Source organism: Panthera tigris, chromosome C1 (assembly GCF_018350195.1).
Source record: "Panthera tigris isolate Pti1 chromosome C1, P.tigris_Pti1_mat1.1, whole genome shotgun sequence".
In the NCBI taxonomy this organism is placed as follows: Eukaryota; Metazoa; Chordata; class Mammalia; order Carnivora; family Felidae; genus Panthera; species Panthera tigris.
The window spans coordinates 163,049,844-163,069,065 of NC_056667.1; the positions used below are offsets into that span (position 1 = coordinate 163,049,844).

General features: G+C 35.1%; 1 protein-coding gene across 4 annotated transcripts in view; it reads left to right on the forward strand.

Annotated features, from left to right (window-relative positions):
• The window catches only part of MTX2 (metaxin 2), a 64,880-nt gene extending 61,607 nt beyond the window's left edge, over window positions 1–3,273 (forward strand). For all 4 annotated transcript variants that reach the window (XM_042994749.1, XM_007074542.3, XM_042994748.1 and 1 more), the window contains one exon: window positions 2,829–3,273. In XM_042994749.1, the coding sequence (XP_042850683.1) occupies window positions 2,829–3,012 (184 nt within the window). In that variant the 3' untranslated portion in view covers window positions 3,013–3,273. The remainder of the gene's footprint in view (window positions 1–2,828) is intronic.
• The last annotated feature ends 15,949 nt before the right edge of the window (window positions 3,274–19,222 follow it).

Sequence of the window (19,222 nt, forward strand, 5' to 3'; positions counted from 1 at the left end):
ATAATTAAGTAATGGCTGAAATTTGTAAAGATTACAAAAAATATGCATTAGAAGTTATGTATGTTTCAGTTGATATAGTATATTGTATTCTACTTCCTGTTAGATGTTCTAAAGTAACTTGCCAAAGAGTTCCTATCTTTATGTAACATAAGATCAATTTCTGTATGCTTATTACCTGTATAATTCAGCAACTTTTGAATTATGTGGATGTTTATTTGCAGCAAATAACATTTTGACCACTTCAGGGGTACTTTTAGACCACTCTAGTTTGAATATATACTTATGCTTGAACTCCTTAAGAGCCTTCATTTATTGATAAAGGATGCCCATCTATACCACTGGAATTTGCATCAGGAAATAAATTCACCTTTTTTTATTATCTAATTCAAGAAGCAAAGAGTCGTTAATCCTAAACAGGAATTAGGAAAGATTGGTGAGATAAGATACATCTTTTAAGAAATATGTTTAGGGATATGGAAGAGTTAGTGTTTATATTAATTCTCCCAGAGTGCCTCAGCTCTACATTTGTCCACCTTCTATATCTCTGGTTCTTTTCAGGCATCCCTTTGTTATTGATTCTTCATTTATATGATAGGATCATGGTGCTATTAAGTCCAAGGACACGTTGGCTACCCTCACCTGACTAATAATTCTTCATGAATGTGTCAAAAAAGGGAAGGCTTTGAAAGAATGTGAATAACCACTATTGAAAAATTAAGTACCCTGCATACCTTAGGCAGGATGCATTTCTCCCTATTTGCATCCAGCATATACAGGTTCAGTTCCTGAGATCCTTTTCCAAGAACTGGGGATATAAAAGATATATGCAGTGTTATCTTTAAAGAGCTTGGAGTAAAATGAGGGGAAACACGTGAACACAGTTATAGTGTGGTAATATAAATGCGTCACGTTTTTATTCATTCAAAACATAGTAAGAACCTACTTTGTACCAGGCATTGTTCTAAGTATTGGGGACACAGCAGGAAACAAGTAGAGAAGATCTCCCTGGTAGAGGGAGACAGACACCTAACAACAAATGTTAGATAGTATTAAGTGCCACATGGAGAATTAAAATGGATCACGTGGTAATAAGTGACTGCATGTCCACTTTAATTTGGGTGTTCAGGGGAGGCTTTAAGATGTGACATTTAAACCTTATTCTGAAAAATAAGAACCTGGCAATGTGAAGTCAAGGGAAGAGTGTTAGAGGCAGTAGGAATAATTGTGTCAAGGCCGTAAGATGGGCTTGAGTTTGTTACATTTGGATGGAAGAAGCAAGGCTGTTATTAGTAGTATGTTGACAGTGGTGGGAGATGAGGCTGAAGAGGTAAGCAGTGGCCAGGTCATCTAGGCTTTGCATGCTTCATGTAATGAGTTTGGCATATTACTGTAAGTGGGATGGATATTCGTTGGAATATTTTATGCTTGGAGTGGTACGGTGTGGTGACTTGAAACAAAAAATCACTGGCTACTCTGTGGACAATGAATAGAGCCAACGTTAGGAGGCTATTGCAGTGGTCTAGCTGAGAGATGATGGTGGCTCAGAGTAGATGAGAACGGAGGGAGAGAATTAGTAGTAATCAGGACATATTTGGCGGTTGTGTCTACAACACTTGCTGATGGATATGAGGGCAAGAGAAAGAGAGGACTCAATAGTAACCCTGAGATTTTTGGTGCAGATGGCTGAGAGGCTAGTGGTGCCTTTTAGTTTGGGAAATGAGATGAGCATGTTTGAGATGCTTATTCACCATTCAGGCGGAGATGTTATGTAGTATGTATGTGTGTATGATTGAGGAATTTGGAAGAGGGACTGGGATTGGAGACAAATAGTGGGGACTTAGTGGCATAAAGAGGTATTTAAAGCCGTGCAGCAGCATGAGGTCATTCATCATTAGTGATCAAGGCCACATAGCTAGAAAGGAAGTGGTAGAATTAGGATTCATACTTAGATTTGATGGACCCCAAAATCTATTCTAAACTAGATCACTGCAACATACTTTCACATTTAGGTAGGCTAACACATATTTTCTCAAAAGCTTTATCACTGTGGGACTGACACCAATAATTAGCTCCTAATTATGATGATATTTTCCCTTTAGTAAGATTGTGCTGGCAATTATTTTAATATAATGTAGTTTGGTGATGCCTCATTCATAGACCATTAGTAGTGAGGTAGATAAATTTCAATTTTTTGTTACTAATATTTAATTAAAGGGGAAAAAACCCTGGAAATTTTTTTATTGAAGCCATGTTTATTTCTCTTTCAGAAAGCTAAGTGACTTGAAAAGTGGTAAAGTTAAAATTAAATCATGTTTTTGATACATGATTGGGTAATCAGGTGTTACTTGTTCCCGCACCACAGTGAAATCCTGTGCTTCGATACCATTTTGTTTATACATCTATTACAGCACTTACTAAATTGTGCTGTGGTGATTTATGTTTTGTGTCCCATGTCTTAGAATATCTGTGGTGTTCTTGTAGCTCTCGCACCTAGCACACAGTTCCTGGTGCATTGGAGACCTGTTTAAAGGATAAATTAATGAGTAAAATGAATATAAACAATTGTGCCAAGGTTATTTTAATGTCTTACTACTTTAAAAAGCAAGTCACACAACTAGCAAATCATGACTTAAAAAGTTGTTTTTTTCATGTCTTACAACAGAAACTCCCAAGTAAAAACAAAATAAATTCTATCAAGTTGAGGTAGGATTTATTTCTCATGTGACTTTCTTTTAAATAGATGAATAGAATGTTTTAAAAAGTAGTGTATATTCTACCATACAAGTTAAATGCTGTTCATGTTACTCTCATTTCTATCTTTGTTTTAGGCCTACTGAACTAGATGCACTGGTATTTGGCCATCTGTATACCATTCTAACCACACAGTTGACCAATGATGAACTTTGCGAGAAGGTAAAAAACTATAGCAACCTCCTTGCTTTCTGTAGAAGAATTGAACAGCACTATTTTGAAGACCGTGGTAAAGGCAGCTCATCTATCAGATCATCTTAGAGATATGTCTTAATTTAGTGATGGAAAAAAAATTAACTTGAAATATGTGAAAGACCTAGTAAATGATACCAGAATTTTAAAACCAAAAATACTGCTTTTTGAAACCTCAGAGTAAATTATATAATGTATCCTATACATGTACTTTATACTGTTAATTAAAGCAATTCTGAATGATTTCATTTGCTATGTTGTACTCTATATCTTGAAATTTTTGTTTTCCTTGAAACGTATGCCTATAAAAATAAAGCTCAAAGAACTGTATGGCTGGTGTATTTATTTCCTTTTGATCTTTCTGGAAGCCACTCTTGAGTTTTTTTACATGGAATAAACGGTCTTTTCTAAGGCGAGTAATTTATGCTCCATACTTTTAAGATTACTTTAATAGGTACATGGTGAACCTAGGCATGGGAAAAATGTTCTTAAGAAACATGCACTCAGAAAATGTAAATAATTGCAAGGCAATTAAATCCTGGAACAGATTACCGTTTAAGAGCATTTTTCATACCTAAACCTAGTTGAAGTTTTATTTATTTTTATTTATTTATTTTTTAATGTTGATTTTTAAGAGAGGAAGAGAGACAAAGCATGAGCAGGGAAGGGGCAGAGAGAGAGGGAGACACAGAATCCGAAGCAGGCTCCAGGCTCTGAGCCGTCAACACAGAACCCAATGTGGGGCTCGAACTCTCGAACTATGAGATCATGACCAGAACCAAAGGTGGACGCTTAACCGACTCAGCCACCCAGGCACCCCTTGAATTTTTAAACATCTCATCAGAGCAGCTATAATTTATATTTGATAAATGGATAGTTTCAAGGACCTTATGTTTTTGAGACAAGATTATTTTAATGATGTTTTATTCCTCTTGTGGGGAAGAGAGTATAGTTTTCACTGAGGTATCAACAGGAATTTATATGTAAGTACTAAGGATTATATGTTTTGTCCCTTTCAAATTTTCTCATATTTTATATAAAACCAGGGATGCTATAAAGAGATGTGAAAATCATGTTAATTCTTGAAAATATCTAGAATAATTGTACATTTGTATTTTCTGTCTATGTAATACCAGGCATTTTTACTTCATTTAATCCTTACAAAAACAATATGAGGGATATTATCCTCAATTTACAGAGGAGGGAATGGAGACCAAGAAAGCAATAATGCCTTGCCCAAGGTTATAGAGTTTTAAGCAAGTGGCAGAGTTGGAATTCAAACACAGGCAGTCTGGCATCGGTTTGGCCTTTAGCGAACGCTACACTTCTTTTTGTTGTCAAGATCATAGATTTATACCATATAAGGGATATATTAGGTTCTCCTTGGTCTAAATCCCACGTAAACTTTGGGTACTCTCTTTGGACTATAATGCTACTTATAGCCTTCCTGAACTAGTTTTGTAATGTATATTCTTAAAATAAAAAATCCCAAGTTAACCTGTGTTTTTGCAGAATTTTTATGACCTTTTTTTTTGGTGTATATTTTTGTATACTTGTTTTGTACTTAGTGATTTTTTTTTAATTAAAAAAATTTTTTTAATGGTTATTTATTTTTGAGAGAGAGAGAGAGAGAAAGAGACAGAGTGCGAGTGGGGGAGGGGCAGAGAGAGAAGGAAACACAGAATCTGAAGCAGGCTCCAGGCTCTGAGTTGGATATGGGGTTTGAACTCACAGACCGAGAGATCATGACCTGAGTCGGTTGGATACTTAACTGAGCCACCCAGGCACCCCAATGCTTTTTTCTTTTAATATTACCATAACATTCATTTAATTGAACCAGAACCATTTGTACTTCAGTATATACATCTAGACTCTTTTCTTTAAGTTGTTTAATCTTTATCTTTTTTTTTTTTTTTTTAATTATTGTCACATTAGCTAACAGTGTATATACAGTATAGTCTTGGCTTTGGGAATAGAGTCCCATGATTCATCACTTACATACAACACCCAGTGCTCATCCCAATAGGTGCCCTCCTCAATGCCAATCTCCCATTTTCCCCACTTTCCCAACCTCTCCCCCCCCCCCCCCCAGTTCTCTATTTTTGAGTCTCTTATGGTTTGCCTCCCTGTTTGTAACTTATTTTTCCTTCTCTTACCCTATGGTCTTCTGTTAAGTTTCTCAAGATCCACATATGAGTGAAAACATACAGTATCTTGGTCTGACTGGCTTATTTCACTTAGCATAATACCTTCCAGTTCTGTCCCCGTTGCTGCAAATGGCAAGATTTCAATCTTTTTCATTGCTGAGTAGTATTCTAGTGTGTGTGTGTGTGTATCTATCTGTCTATATATACATAATCTTCTTTATCCATTCATCAGTTGATGGACATTTGGGCTCTTTCCATAATTTGGCTATTGTTGATAGTGCTGCTATAAACATTGGGGTACATGTGCCCCTATGAATCAGCACTCTTGTATCCTTTGGATAAATTCCTAGTAGTGGTATTGCTGGGTTGTAGGGTAATTCTATTTTTAATTTTTTGAGGAAACTCCACACTGTTTTCCAGACTGGCTGTACCAGTTTGCATTCCCACCAACAGTGCAAGAGGGTTTGTTTGTTGTTTTGTTTTGTTTTTCACAGTTACCCAGCAGTTTTTATTAGGACATGGGCCTGGCTCCCATAGGAGGGGGATAGGGAAGGCCAGGGTCCCCCAGACATGGCAGTCTGAGGGAAGGAGGTGCTGGCTGACGTGAGCGGAGTCCCCATCAGGGAGGACACAGCTGGCGGTCCCTCTCAGGAGTGGCTCGTCCTTTGGGCCTTCTTGATTTCCTCGGACAGTGCCTCCTCCAGGGCCTGATAGGCCTTGTCCAGGTTGTCATTGATGATGATCAGGTCATCAATGGGTTCTTGCCACATCCTTGCCAACATCTGTTTCCTGAGGTATTAGTTTTAGCCACTCTGACTGGTGTGAGGTGGTATCTCAATGTGGTTTTGGTTTGTATTTCCCTGGTGATGAGTGATGTTGAACATCTTTTCATATTTCTGTTAGCCATCTGGATATCTTCTTTGGAAAAGTGTCTATTCATGTCTTCTGCCCATTTCTTTACTGGATTATTTGTTTTTTGGGTGTTGAGTTTGGTAAGTTCTTTATAGATTTTGGATACTAACCCTTTATCTGATGTGTCATTTGCAAATATCTTCTCACATTCCGTTGGTTGCCTTTTAGTTTTGCTGATTGTTTCCTTCGCTTTGCAGAAGATTTTTATCTTTATGAGGTCTCAATAGTTCATTTTTGCTTTTATTTCCCTTGCCTTCAGAGACATATCAAATAGGAAGTTGCTGTGACCGAGGTCAAGAGGTTGCCTGTTTTCTCCTCTAGTATTTTGATGGTTTCCTGTCACACATTTAGGCCTTCCATCCATTTCAATTTATTTTTGTGTATAGTGTAAGAAAATGGTCCAGTTTCCTTCTTCTGCATGTTGCTGTCCAGTTCTCTCAGCACCATTTGCTAAAGAGACTGTCTTTTTTCCGTTGGATACTCTTTCCTGCTTTGCTGCAGATTAGCCGGCCATACATTTGTGGGTCCATTTCTGGGTTCTCTATTCTATTCCATAGATCCATGTGTCTGTTTTTATGCCAATACCATACTGTCTTGATGATTACAGCTTTGTAGTACAGGGTGAAGTCTGGGATTGTGATGCCTCCAGCTTTGGTTTTCTTTTTCAACATTACTTTGGCTATTCGGAGTCTTTTGTGGTTCCATATAAATTTTAGGACTGTTCTAGTTCTGAGAAGAATGCTGGTGCTATGTTGATTGGGATTGCATTGAATGTGTAAATTGCTTTGGGTAGTATTGACATGTTAACAGTATTCTTCCAATCTATGAGCATGGAATGTTTTTCCATTTCTTTGTGTCTTCAATTTCTTTCATAAGCTTTCTGTAGTTTTCAGTGTACAGATTTTTTACCTCTTTGGTTAGGTTTATTCCTAGGTATTTTATGGTTCTTGATGCAGTTGTAAATGGGATCAATTCCTTGACATCTCTTTCCGTCGCTTCATTATTGGTATATAGAAATGCAACTGATTTTTGTACATTGATTTTATATCCTGCAACTTTGCTGAATTCATGTATCAGTTCTAGCAGTTTTTGGTGGAGTCTTTCAGGTTTTCCATGTAGAGTATCAAGGCATCTGTGAAAAGTGAAAGTTTGACTTCCTTGCCAGTTTGGTTGCCTTTTATTTTGTTGTCTGATTGCTGAGGCTAGGACTTCCAACCCTAGGTTAAACAACAGTTGTGAGAATGGGCATTTCTGTCATGTTACTGATGTCAGGGGGAAAGCTCTCAGTTTTTCACCTTTGAGGATGATATTAGCTGTGGGCCTTTCATATATATGGCTTTTATGATATTAAGGTATGTTCCTTCTATCCCAACTTTCTTGAGGGTTTTTATTAAGAAAAGATGCTGTGTTTTGTCAATTGCTTTTTCTGCATCTATTGACAGAATCATATGGTTTTTACTCTTTCTTAATGTGATGTATCACATTGATTGACTTGTGAATATTGAACCAGCCCTGCAGCCCAGGAATGAATCCCACTTGATCATGGTGAATAATTCTTAACAATATACTGTTGAATTCAATTTGCTACTATCTTGTTGAGAATTTTTGCATCCATGTTCATCAGGGATATTGGCCTGTAATTCTCCTTTTTAGTGGGGTCTTTGGTTTGGAAATCAAGGTAATGCTGGCTTCATAGAATGAGCCCAGAAACTTCCCTTCCATTATTTTTTTGGAATCTTTACTACTGCCTATATTCTTATTTTAAAATGAGGAACATTGGGAGACAATGGTTATTTATTCCAAGTTGAGTTATTTACTCTTTCTTAAGACTTACTGTATCTATGGATCACTCTGGGGGGCCTTGTTTTTCTCTAGTGTTGACTTAATCACCATCAAAATAATGCATTAGAAAGTAGAAACCTTGACCATCCCATTATGGTGATTTAGTTACCTGCTTTTATCTTTTAAATATGGGTCCACAAAGCCAGTTTATAGTAGCTAAAAATGATCATTGAAAAGCTGGTTTGCTGTCCAAAAAAGTTAAGTGTTGTTTTACTGACAAAATACCTAATGTATATACTGAACTTTAAAATAAGTAGCATGATCCTCTATTTAAATTAAAATTTAAATTATGAGTAGTGAGAAAGTTTAAATCAAGATAGATGCAGTTTACAGTGTTATTTGATGACTTCTGAATGATGTACATTAAGGATTTAATATATCTTGTATTAAACCCTTTAGAAGTCCCAACTTGTTATTTTTAACTGACTTGACTACTGGACAAGTAGCCATTGTATTAACTAATTCATTAGGAGCCCAAGTCTAGGAAAGGTGAATTATAAAATGTCAGTCTGTTCATTTAATACATCTTGATACTTTTTTGAAGAACAGATAATGAGTAGTTGTTTTTATTGCTGTTGTGTATGATTGTCCCTTGATGAGGATGGGTAAAATGTAGCTGTACATTGAGATATTTCAAGATACTGTATTCTAAAGTAACACTTAATGTAGTAACTTTTTTGAACTTATTTGAACTTCTTGTTTTAATTATAACCAGTTGCCTCTTATGAGCTAATGTATGTATTTTGAGTCTTAAAAGGAAACATTAAAAAGATTGATTATTTCTAGACTGATATAAATATTTTCCTAATATGTTTTTAAGTTTTTAAGAATTGGGGTTGAATTTATATCTTCAGGGTTTTTTTGTTTTGTTTTTTTTTTTTTTTTTTTTTTTTTTTTACATTTTTATCAAATTACAGTAATTGAATTTGTGGTAAACTATAGTAGATTCTCTGGATTTTCGACTTTGACAATCCTGTGTTCTGTGAATAGAAATGATTTTATTTAATTCTTTCTAATCCACATGCCTTTTACTTGTTTTGTTTTGGTTTTGTTTTGCCTATAGCACTGACTGGGATTTCCATTACAGTGTTGAACAGGAGTAATGAGAATGGACATCTTTGCTTTATTCATGATCTTAGGGGGAAAGTATTTAGTCCACCATTAAGTATGATTGTAGGTTTTTGTAGATGCCCTTTAACAGATTGAGAAAATTCCTTTCTGTTTCTGGTTTGTAGAGAGTTTGTATGTGTGTTTAAGTTATGAATGAATGATGTATTTTATCAAAGACTTTTTCTGTACCCATTGAGATGATCATATCTTTTTTTCCCCTTAGTCTGTGGAAATGAAGAGTTACATTAATTGATTTTCAAATGTTGAATCAGCTTTAGTTTCCTGGGGTAAATCCCATATGATCATAATATGGTTGGATGTGATTTCCTAGGTTTTGTTAAGGATTATTGTGTCCATATTCTTGAGAGATGTTGGTCTCCAGTTATCTTGTAATACCTTTGGTTTTGGTATCAGGTTAATGCTGGCCTCATTAAATGAATCAGGAAGTATTCCTTCCTCTTAGAAGAGTTTACATTTGGTATTATCTCTTCCTTGAGTGTTTGGTAGAATTTATCAATGCAGCTGGCTAGGCCTGGAGGTTTCTTTGTTGGAAGATTTTAAACTTAAAATTTTAATTTATTTAATAGATTTAGGACTATTCAAGTTACTGGTTTTCTCTTGAGAGAGTTTTGGTGTGTGCCTTTCCAAAGAATTTGTGTATTTTTCTCCATAGGCATTGAGTTCTTGGTATTCCATGATTATGTCTGTAGCATCTGTAGTAATATCCCTTCTTTCCTTCTTTATGTTTGTATTTTTTGTTTTCTCTTTTTCTTAGTCTGGTTAGAGATTTATCAATTGTATGGATTATTTTTTCTGAAATCCAGCTTTTGATTACATTGATTTTCTGTGTAGTTTTGTCATTCTCAGTTTCTTCTTTGTTCTCATTATTTCCTTTCTTTTACTTCCTCTACATTTTTTTAAAGTTTATTTAAGTAATCTCTATATGCAAGGTGGGACTTGAACTCACGACCTCAAGATCAAGATAGGGTCGTGTTGGGTATGCTCTACTGACTGAGCCAGCCAGGTGCCCCTACTTGCTCTACATTTTATAGTTTTAATGTGGAAGCTTAGACTGATTTGAAAGTTTCTTTTCTAATATAAGCTTTTAATATTAAGCATTTTCCTCCAAGCAATGCCTCGGAAATCTGAGATATTGCGCTTTCATTTTCATTCAGTTTGAAATATTTTCCAGTTCCCTTATGCTTTCTTCTTTGACCCATGGATTATTTATAAGTGTATTCTTTTATTTGAAAGTATTTGAGGATTTTCCAGATATCATTCTATTATTGATTTGTAGTTTAATTCTGTTATATTTCTAGAATATACTTTATATTTCATTTCTTTTAAATTTGTTAAAGTTTATGGGGCGCCTGGGCGGCGCAGTTGGTTAAGCGTCCGACTTCAGCCAGGTCACGATCTCGCGGTCCGTGAGTTCGAGCCCCGCGTCAGGCTCTGGGCTGATGGCTCGGAGCCTGGAGCCTGTTTCCGATTCTGTGTCTCCCTCTCTCTCTGCCCCTCCCCCGTTCATGCTCTGTCTCTCTCTGTCCCAAAAATAAATAAAAAAATGTTGAAAAAAAAAATTTGTTAAAGTTTGTGTTATGGTCCAGGATATAGTTGATCTTGGTAAATGTTTCATGTGCAGTTGAAAGGAATACTTTGCTATTGTTGGACAACTGTTCTATATATGTTTTGAGTCTAGTTGGTTGACAATATTATTAAGGTCTTTTATATCCTTATATTGATTTTCTGCCTACTTGTTCTACATTACTGAGAAGAGTGTAGAATTTTGTGTTATTTTTTTTCTCCTTTCATTTCTATCAAATTTTTTTCATACATTTTGAAGATCTTCTGTTAGTTATATATAGATATTTAAGGTTAGTATTTCTTCTTGGAAAACTAATCCCTTTATTGATGTGTACTGTCTTTCCTTATCTCTAGTAATGTTTCTTGCTTTAAAGTTTTTTGTCTGATATTTAGTTATTTTGGTTACTTTAGTTATTTGATATAGCTCCTCTATGTTTCATGTTACTAATATTTGCAAGATCTCTTTGTTTTTATCGTTTTACTTTTAGCCTACTTATATCCTTTTATTTAAAATGTTTTTCTTTTTAAATAAAGAAGCCTGGGTGGGTCAGTTGGTTTAGTGTCCCAACTTCAGCTCAGGTCATGGTCTCATGGTTTGTGAGTTCGAGCCCCACATCAGGCCCTCTGCTCTCAGCGTGGAGCCTACTTTGGATCCTCTGTCTCTCTCTGTCTCTCTCTCTCTCTCTCTCTGCCCCTCCCCTGCATGCGTTCTCTCTCTCAAAAAATAAACATTCAAAAAGATTAAAATGTTTTTCTTTTAAATGGCTTAGAATTGAATCTTGCATTACCTGACAATTTCTGTCTTGTAATTGCTGTGTTTAGGGTGTTTACATTTAAAGTAATTATTGATACAGGTGGATTAAAACATATCATCTTACGAGTTATTTTCTGTTGGTTCTACTTGTTCCGTGTTTCTTTTAACTCTTCTTTCAGATTGGGTTTTTTGTTTTTTGTGTTTGTTTTTAATGAGGCCATTTTATCTCTACTGTTGGCTTATTACCACTATTATTTAAAAAAAAATTTTTTTTTTAATGTTTTATTTATTTTTGAGACAGAGAGAGACAGAGCATGAACGGGGGAGGGGCAGAGAGAGAGGGAGACACAGAATCGGAAGCAGGCTCCAGGCTCTGAGCCATCAGCCCAGAGCCCGATGCGGGGCTTGAACTCATGGACCGCGAGATCGTGACCTGAGCTGAAGTAGGACGCTTAACCCACTGAGCCACTATTATTATTTATACCTTAATTTTTTTATAGTGGTCACCCAGGGTTTACAATATGTATTTAAAAAAATGTTTTTTTAATTTTATTTAAATCCAAGTTAGTTAACATATAGTGTAATAATGGTTTCAGGAGTAGAATTTAGTGATTCATCACTTACATATAACATACAGTGTACAATATATATCTTTAAGCAGAGCCCATGTTCAAATAATATATACTGCTTTACTCCCAGTCTGTGCTTGTCTTTTTATTTACTCAGTGGTGTCTTTAGAAGAGCAGAAATTTTTAATTGTGATGAAGTCTAGTCTATCACACTTTTTGTCTATGGATTATGCTTTTGTTGGCATATCTAAGAAATCTTTACATAATGCAAAGTCCTAAAGATTTTCTTCTGTGGTTTCTTTTAGAAGTTTTATTGTTTTCGCTCTTACATCATCTAAGTCTGTGATCCATATTAAGTTAATTTTAATGGGGTGAAGTAAGAGTCTAAGTTTTTGTGTATTTGTTTGTTTTTGTATATGGATAATATAATTGCTTTTGTTTGACACCTTTTGTTCCATGTGAGAAATATTGGAGAAAGATCCAGGTGAGAATTTTGTGCCTTTTCTGTAACTACTGCTGTTCTCACCAAGGGACCACAAGGGACACTTACTTTCTTAGATTCTCACTGTGTCTCCAATTTTTTTTTTTTTTTTTTTTTTTTTTGTAAACTTCCTATGAGGTCCTTGGACAAGAGCCTGGCAGTGAATGTGAATTCCTCTTTTGCTGTGGCCCCAGGATTTTAATAGTCTTTTGTCAGGCCACACTCAGCAGTTTATTAGAAATTTTAGCTGAGTTCTTACCGTTGTCCAGTAGTGTCTGTTTATCTTTTATATTTCAGTAGTGTCTGTTTAAAGTAAACAAATGCTTGTGTGTCTTCTCTCCTTAGACCTGGTTAGTTGGCCGTGCAGTCTCAGCTTTCTGCCGGTCGAGAACTGGGGTGAATTTGTAGACGGCCAGTTCATCATTATTCTGAGGGTGGGAGCAGTGCGTTTTTCAGCTTTCTACATTCTAAAACTGAAAATCTGGAAATCTAGGCTGCTTGTTAATCTTGAGATAAGAAATGCTTATTTAGAATTAAAAGTGGTAAATTCTTAGAGGTTTTAGTATATAAAATTTTAAACATACATAAAAGAGAAAATAATAAAAACTCCCATGTACCAATGAACCACTCCTTTGCTTCAGATGCTCCCAACTGAGAGCATTCTATAATCCCATTATTTTTATAAGCTTTATTTACTTAATATATGATGTACATAAGTTCATAGAAGTTTGCTTTTGAAGATATACAAACACGTTCTTTTATCTCAGTGGCTTAATATATTGTTGTTATGTGGATCGTATTCACACCGAAGTTAAAAAATAGGACATTTACTAATGTCTTAAAGACCTGTGTATGACACTATTTTCACCCAATCCCAGCTCTTTACCCTACCACTGGAGTTTGCCACTATCCTGAATTTTGTATTAATCATTCCCATGATTTAATTTTTTTGCTTTTGATCTTTCTATAAATGGAATTATACTATGTGCATTCTTCTGTGTTTTCCTTCTCTCCCACAATATTACATTTTTGAATATCCATTTTCTTGTGCTTAGCAGTGGTTAATTATATAGTATTCTTTTATCCCGAAATGTAACACTTGATTTCTCTGTGCCCTTGTCCGGACATTTTGGTTATGTCCAGAGTCTTGATGTTCTAAAAAATGTTGCTTATGAACAATCCTTTACATATCTGGTATAAATGTGCAACAGTTTTTACAGGGTATATGCTTTTCCATAGTATAATTGCTGTGTTGTCAAGTATGTGTATATTTAACTTAACTAGGTAATTCTGAATTGTTTTCATAAATGTTTGTGCCAGTTTGCACTTTATACCTATCTAACTCTTTGCCAAAGAATTATTAGACAGTTTTTTCCTAATGTGGTTATAATTTGTATTTTCAAGATTCCCAATAAGCTAAGTATATATTTATATATTTATTGCCAATGCTTTTTTTCCTTTTTTTTTTTTTTTTGTGATATGACTACTCATGTAGGCTTTGCCTGTTTTTCTGTTAGGTTGTTTGCCGTTAGTAATTTATAGGAGTCCTGCTTGCATTACAGATATTAATGCCTACTTGGTTCTGAGTGCTACAAATATTTGTACTCCTAGTTTGTGGTTTGTCTTTTCACTCCCTTTATGGTATATTCTAATGTTCAGAAGTTCTTAAGTTTTATATAGTTGAAAGGTTGGTCAGTCTTTTCCTTTATGAGTTGAGCTTTTTGTGCCTTGTTTATAAAAAAAGGACACCCTTTCCCATCCTTGTGTATAATTCAGGGATCAGTTTTAGTGTCCCATCATTCATGAGAATAAGAAGTCCTTATTGTTTTCCTTGGGAGGTGACCCCTAAGCCTTTGTGGCTGTTTTATTTTCTGCATTTTAACCTATCAGGTAGACACAGTCTTGAGAACCAATATGGTTATAGCGGATCGCCATGTCATAGAGCCCATAACTGGAAACTAAATGTGCATTGTGTGATGTTGAGTAGAATATTTCTGTGTATTTTAGTGTTCCCTTTGTAAGCTTTGCTTACTTTACCAACTTAGGGGAGACCTTAAAAAATCATATATCAAAAGTAATACAGGCAAAGGACACTTTGTGTAATTCCTAAGCACAGTTGAAATTTGTGGAGGAAGACAATGAAACTGACATCAGATATGTTGACAAAGATACAATTTTCAACTGCATCGCATACTTATAAAAGTTAAGAAAAAAAAAGTCAAGTTCTTCACATACTGATTGGCCTGAAGGATTGTCCTACAAAGGACTAAACTCTGCTCACCTGGGTCTTGGGTATTTTGATGACAACATATGATGATCCTGTTAATGAACAAATCTTTTAAAACATTAAGAAGCAAAACTAAACAAAAGCCCACTGGAACTTATTCTGGATAGTTTAAACAAGAAGGAATTCATTATAAGATGTTAATGGCTTACAGAATTTTTGAGAATGCTGAAAGCAACATCTAGGTTGTACTTTCAGGAATGATTCCATAGGACTCGGTCACCAGTGAAGCTTCTGCCCCTTACAGTTGGGAAACCGTGGGCTCCACAGCCATTCTATCACTGCTGTGATCAACAAGCTGCCACAATCGGGATGCTGTTGGCATGCTGCAGCGTGGATCAGGAGTCCAGCAGTGCCTGCTGTAATACGCATTGGCAACGTGGATGTCCACACCCTGCCTCTTCACAAAGCTAGTGACTAGATTACCAGGGCCTCTGCTGATGCTGCTACAGAAAAAACCTTTATGGAATGAATTGTACCTTGCATGTCACTTTCGCTTTTCAAATTTTTCACAAATGCATCTGGTTGAACCTAAGTAACATCCAGGGCCCTTCTTGTAAAGCCCGTCTGGAAAATGTAAGTTTTAAATTTCTGGCTTCTGCAGGAGAGCATAGCACCCTAAAAGGATGGTGTCACGGGTGTTGAACATCAATCCACTGTATTCATCAACTGTGAGGTTATAAAGCCACTCCTCAATATTTTCTTATACAAGTTTTGCCTTTCCTATTGAAGTTCTTAATGTACCAGGAATATCTTTTTTTTTTTTTAATGGTATGAGGTAGCTATTTAATTTCATTCTTTTCTCAAAATGGATAATTAATTTTCCCAGGACTGCGTATTGACCTTCTTGACTGGCCTGAGTTTTTCTGGCTGGTCCAAAATCCCAATTCTATTACCTATCCCATTGCACATAGGATTGTTTCTTGGCTATACTATAACATTGGTCTATTAAGTTGACTATCCTACTTTGCGTCAAAATCAAATGCTCAGGGCGCCTGTGTGGCTCAGTTGGTTAAGCATCTGACTTCGGCTCAGGTCATGATCTAACGGTTCCTGGGTTTGTGCCCTGTATCTGGCTCTGTGCTGGAAGCTTGGAGCCTGGAGCCTGCTTCAGATTCTGTGTCTCCCTCTCTCTCTGCTCTTCCCCGACTTGTGTTCTGTCTCTCTTGCAAAAATAAATAAATATTAAACATTTTTAAATAAAAAAAATAAAAATAAATGCTCATAATAACTGTAGTTATATAAAGTTTTGGCATCTGATAAAGCAAATATCCCATCTTATTCTTTGTCTTCAGGAATTGATGTTGGATCTTTGTACTTTCTTGCAAATTTTAGAATCAACTTTTAAAATTTCACCAAAAACAAAAACTAGGATTTTGATTGGATTTATACTGAATCTCTGGATTATTTTGGGAAGAATCACTACCTTTACAAAATTGAGTATATTCTTAAATGTGTCTTGCTTCCATATGTTTCTTTAATGTCTTTTGATAAAGTTTTTCTCCACAGAGAAATCTTGTTTGTTGATTTTGTTGCTGTTTGCTCACTTTTTCTATTTTTAGTTACTATAAATGATATTTAATTAAAATTTTAAATTGTTGATATAAAGAAATGTTCTTGACTTTTATGTGAAATCTACCCTGTAATTCTGTTGAACCTTGTTATTCAAATGATCTTTCTAAGGATCTTTTTTGGTTTTCTATGGATAAAATAATATAATTCCTAGAAAAAGGCAGTTTTAGTTCTTTTACACTTTTGTTTCTTTTTCTTGTCATATTATGGTAACCAGCACCTCTACCTTAATGTTAAATAAGAATAAAAGATCTTTTTACTTGCAGATTAATTAGATGGGAATTGACATTTTAAAAAAATATTGAGTTTCCTGTCTCAAAACTTGGTAAATCTCTCCATTCATTTAGATTTTCTTTTGTTTACCTCATGAAAGTTTTATGTTTTTCTGCATATAGACTGGTTTTTTTTCTCCTTATTAACAGGTTTTATCTTTCTACTTCTTTGCATATCTGATAACTTTTCATTTGATGCCAGATATTGTGAACTTTATCTTTTGGGGACCTGGAAAATTTTGCATTCCTGTGACAATTCTCAAGCTTTGTTTTGGGATTCAGTTAAATTACTTGGAAATGGTTTGATCCTTTTAGGTCTTGTCTGTAATAATTGTCAGACATGAGAGCAACAATATTTAGTCTAGGGCTAATTATTTTCTCTTCTCAGACAAGACCCTTCTAAATACACTAACATTTTGTGAATTATGAAAATTTAAAATCTCACTGGTGGGAATAGGCACTATTCTTACCCTTATATGTCTCTAATCATACTGCCCTCTCTAATCCTTTTAGGTGTTTTTCTGGCCTTGGCCCCAGATTATTTCCCCATACATGTGTACTGATCAGTATCCTGCTAAATATTCAAAGGGGATCTTCTGTGGATCTCTGGAGTTCTCTTTTCCTTCTACTATTCTACCCTGCAAACTCTAGCTACCTTTGTCTCCCTGGACTCTCCCCTCTACCTCTCCAATTTAGGGAGTCTGCCAGGCCCCGCTCAGGTTCCTCTTCCCTGTGCCCTGTCCTGGAAACTCAAGACAGTAATGCGGGGAAGCGTAGAAATCACTTTGTTTCTCATCTCTCAGAGATTGATGTCCTCTGTTGCCTGATATCCAGTGTCTTGAAACCATCGTTTCATGTTTTTGTCTGAATTTTAGGTTTTGTCTGGTTTTAGGTTTTTCAGGCTGGAGGGTAAATCTGGTCCCTATTACTCTTGTCTTGGCAGAAGCTGCTATCCAAATAAGAGTAGTTCTAATTTCCAAGATTTTTATTTATCTTTGTTTCACACTTAACAGTATTCTCTGGAGTCTCTAAGAATTTATTGTTGGTTGTTATTTTAAATTTATCTTTGGTTGCATAAGTCACTCTTTTTGGATGAAGGCTTCTCTTTTGAATTTGGGGTCTTTTTCTCATGAGGTTGGTTTTCTTTGTATGTTTGACAATTCTTGGTTGTCTGCTAATCTTTGCATTTGAGAATCGCTGATCATTTCTTTGCAGATGCTAGTAATATAACCTTACTTGGTTCTCATTTTTCACGATAGGCTTCTAAATAGAATTTGGTGGTGGTTTGTCTTGTGAGTGTGTTGTTTCTCATTCTTGGGATTAGTTGTTCCTGTGTGCTTCACTATCTCTCTGATCCCAGGTCTGTGCTCACTACATCATCTGAGAGTAAATACTGCTATTGAACACTTGCTTTGTATTCTTAGAAAAATCTGGAGAAGAGCTTCATTAGCCTGGCTTCTTAAAATCCATTTTTCTAATTAATCACTTGAATACTGAGGATCCCTTCCTGTACTTTGTATAACATGCCACTGACCTATGTAATTTCCTTAGATCTCATTTTTTTGGTGATAACCTTCTGCTATCATTTGGAACTTTGGTTTCTTTCAAACTTACTTCTTTGTAGATCTAATGCCATCTGCTTTATTTTTTTCCAATCAGGAGTTCTTCAGAATTTCTGACCCTCTGGGAGCACTTTTTCTTGCTTTTCACTGTTGTTATGAATATATATTTAGAACACACACACACATATATATATGTGTGTGTATATATATATATATATATATATATATATATATATATATATAGGCTATAGAATAAAAGAGATGTGGACACATGTTCAGTGGTTCCATAAGGTTTCATTATATGAAGATGTGCCATTACTAACAGATTTTAATGGCTTACAGTATGTATAAGTTACATTATAATGAACATTGTTGAACATATATCTTCACATGTTTATGTAAATATTTCTGAAGGATAAATTTCAAATGGCAGAAATTTTCTGTCAGAGAGTATGTGCTTCTTAATACATATTGAAAACTGATAATCCATGTAACAAATGCTATAGCTTACTGTAATAACTAAAGTCACTGTAATGTTTCTGGACAAAATTTCAAATTACGATTTAATACAATAAATATGGCAATTTTTTTTTAATAAAAATTTTTTTACAGGTTTTACAGGTTTTTAATACATTTTAAAACTATATATTATCAAATTGTCTTTTTAAAAAGCATATTTACATTTGTCCAGACTCACAGAATGTACGATACCAAGAGTGAACTGTAATGTTCTGTGAATTGTGGACTTTGAGTGATTATGATAGGTCTGTAAATGTGAGTTCATCAGTGATAACAAATGTACTCCTTGGGTGGGGGATGTTGACAATAATAATGCATGTGAGGGTGGGAGTATAAGGGAAGCCTCTGTTCTTTCTCTTCAACTTTGCTGTGAACCTAAAACTACTCTAAAAATAAAGTCTGAATTTTTAAGACATATTTATTTAATAAAGACATACAGTGCTTATAGTGTATGAGGCCTTGTTCTAAGCTCTTTACAGATATTAAATAATTTATTCTTCACAGTAAACCTATGATTGAATATCATCACCTTTTTCAAGATGAGAAAACTAAGGAGGTATAGAGAGATTAAGAAATTTGTTCAAGGTCACATAGCTAAGTTATATCAATTTAGATTCCCATAAAACTGTTTCACCGTGAAACATGTATATCTGCCAATCTAAGTAAAAAAT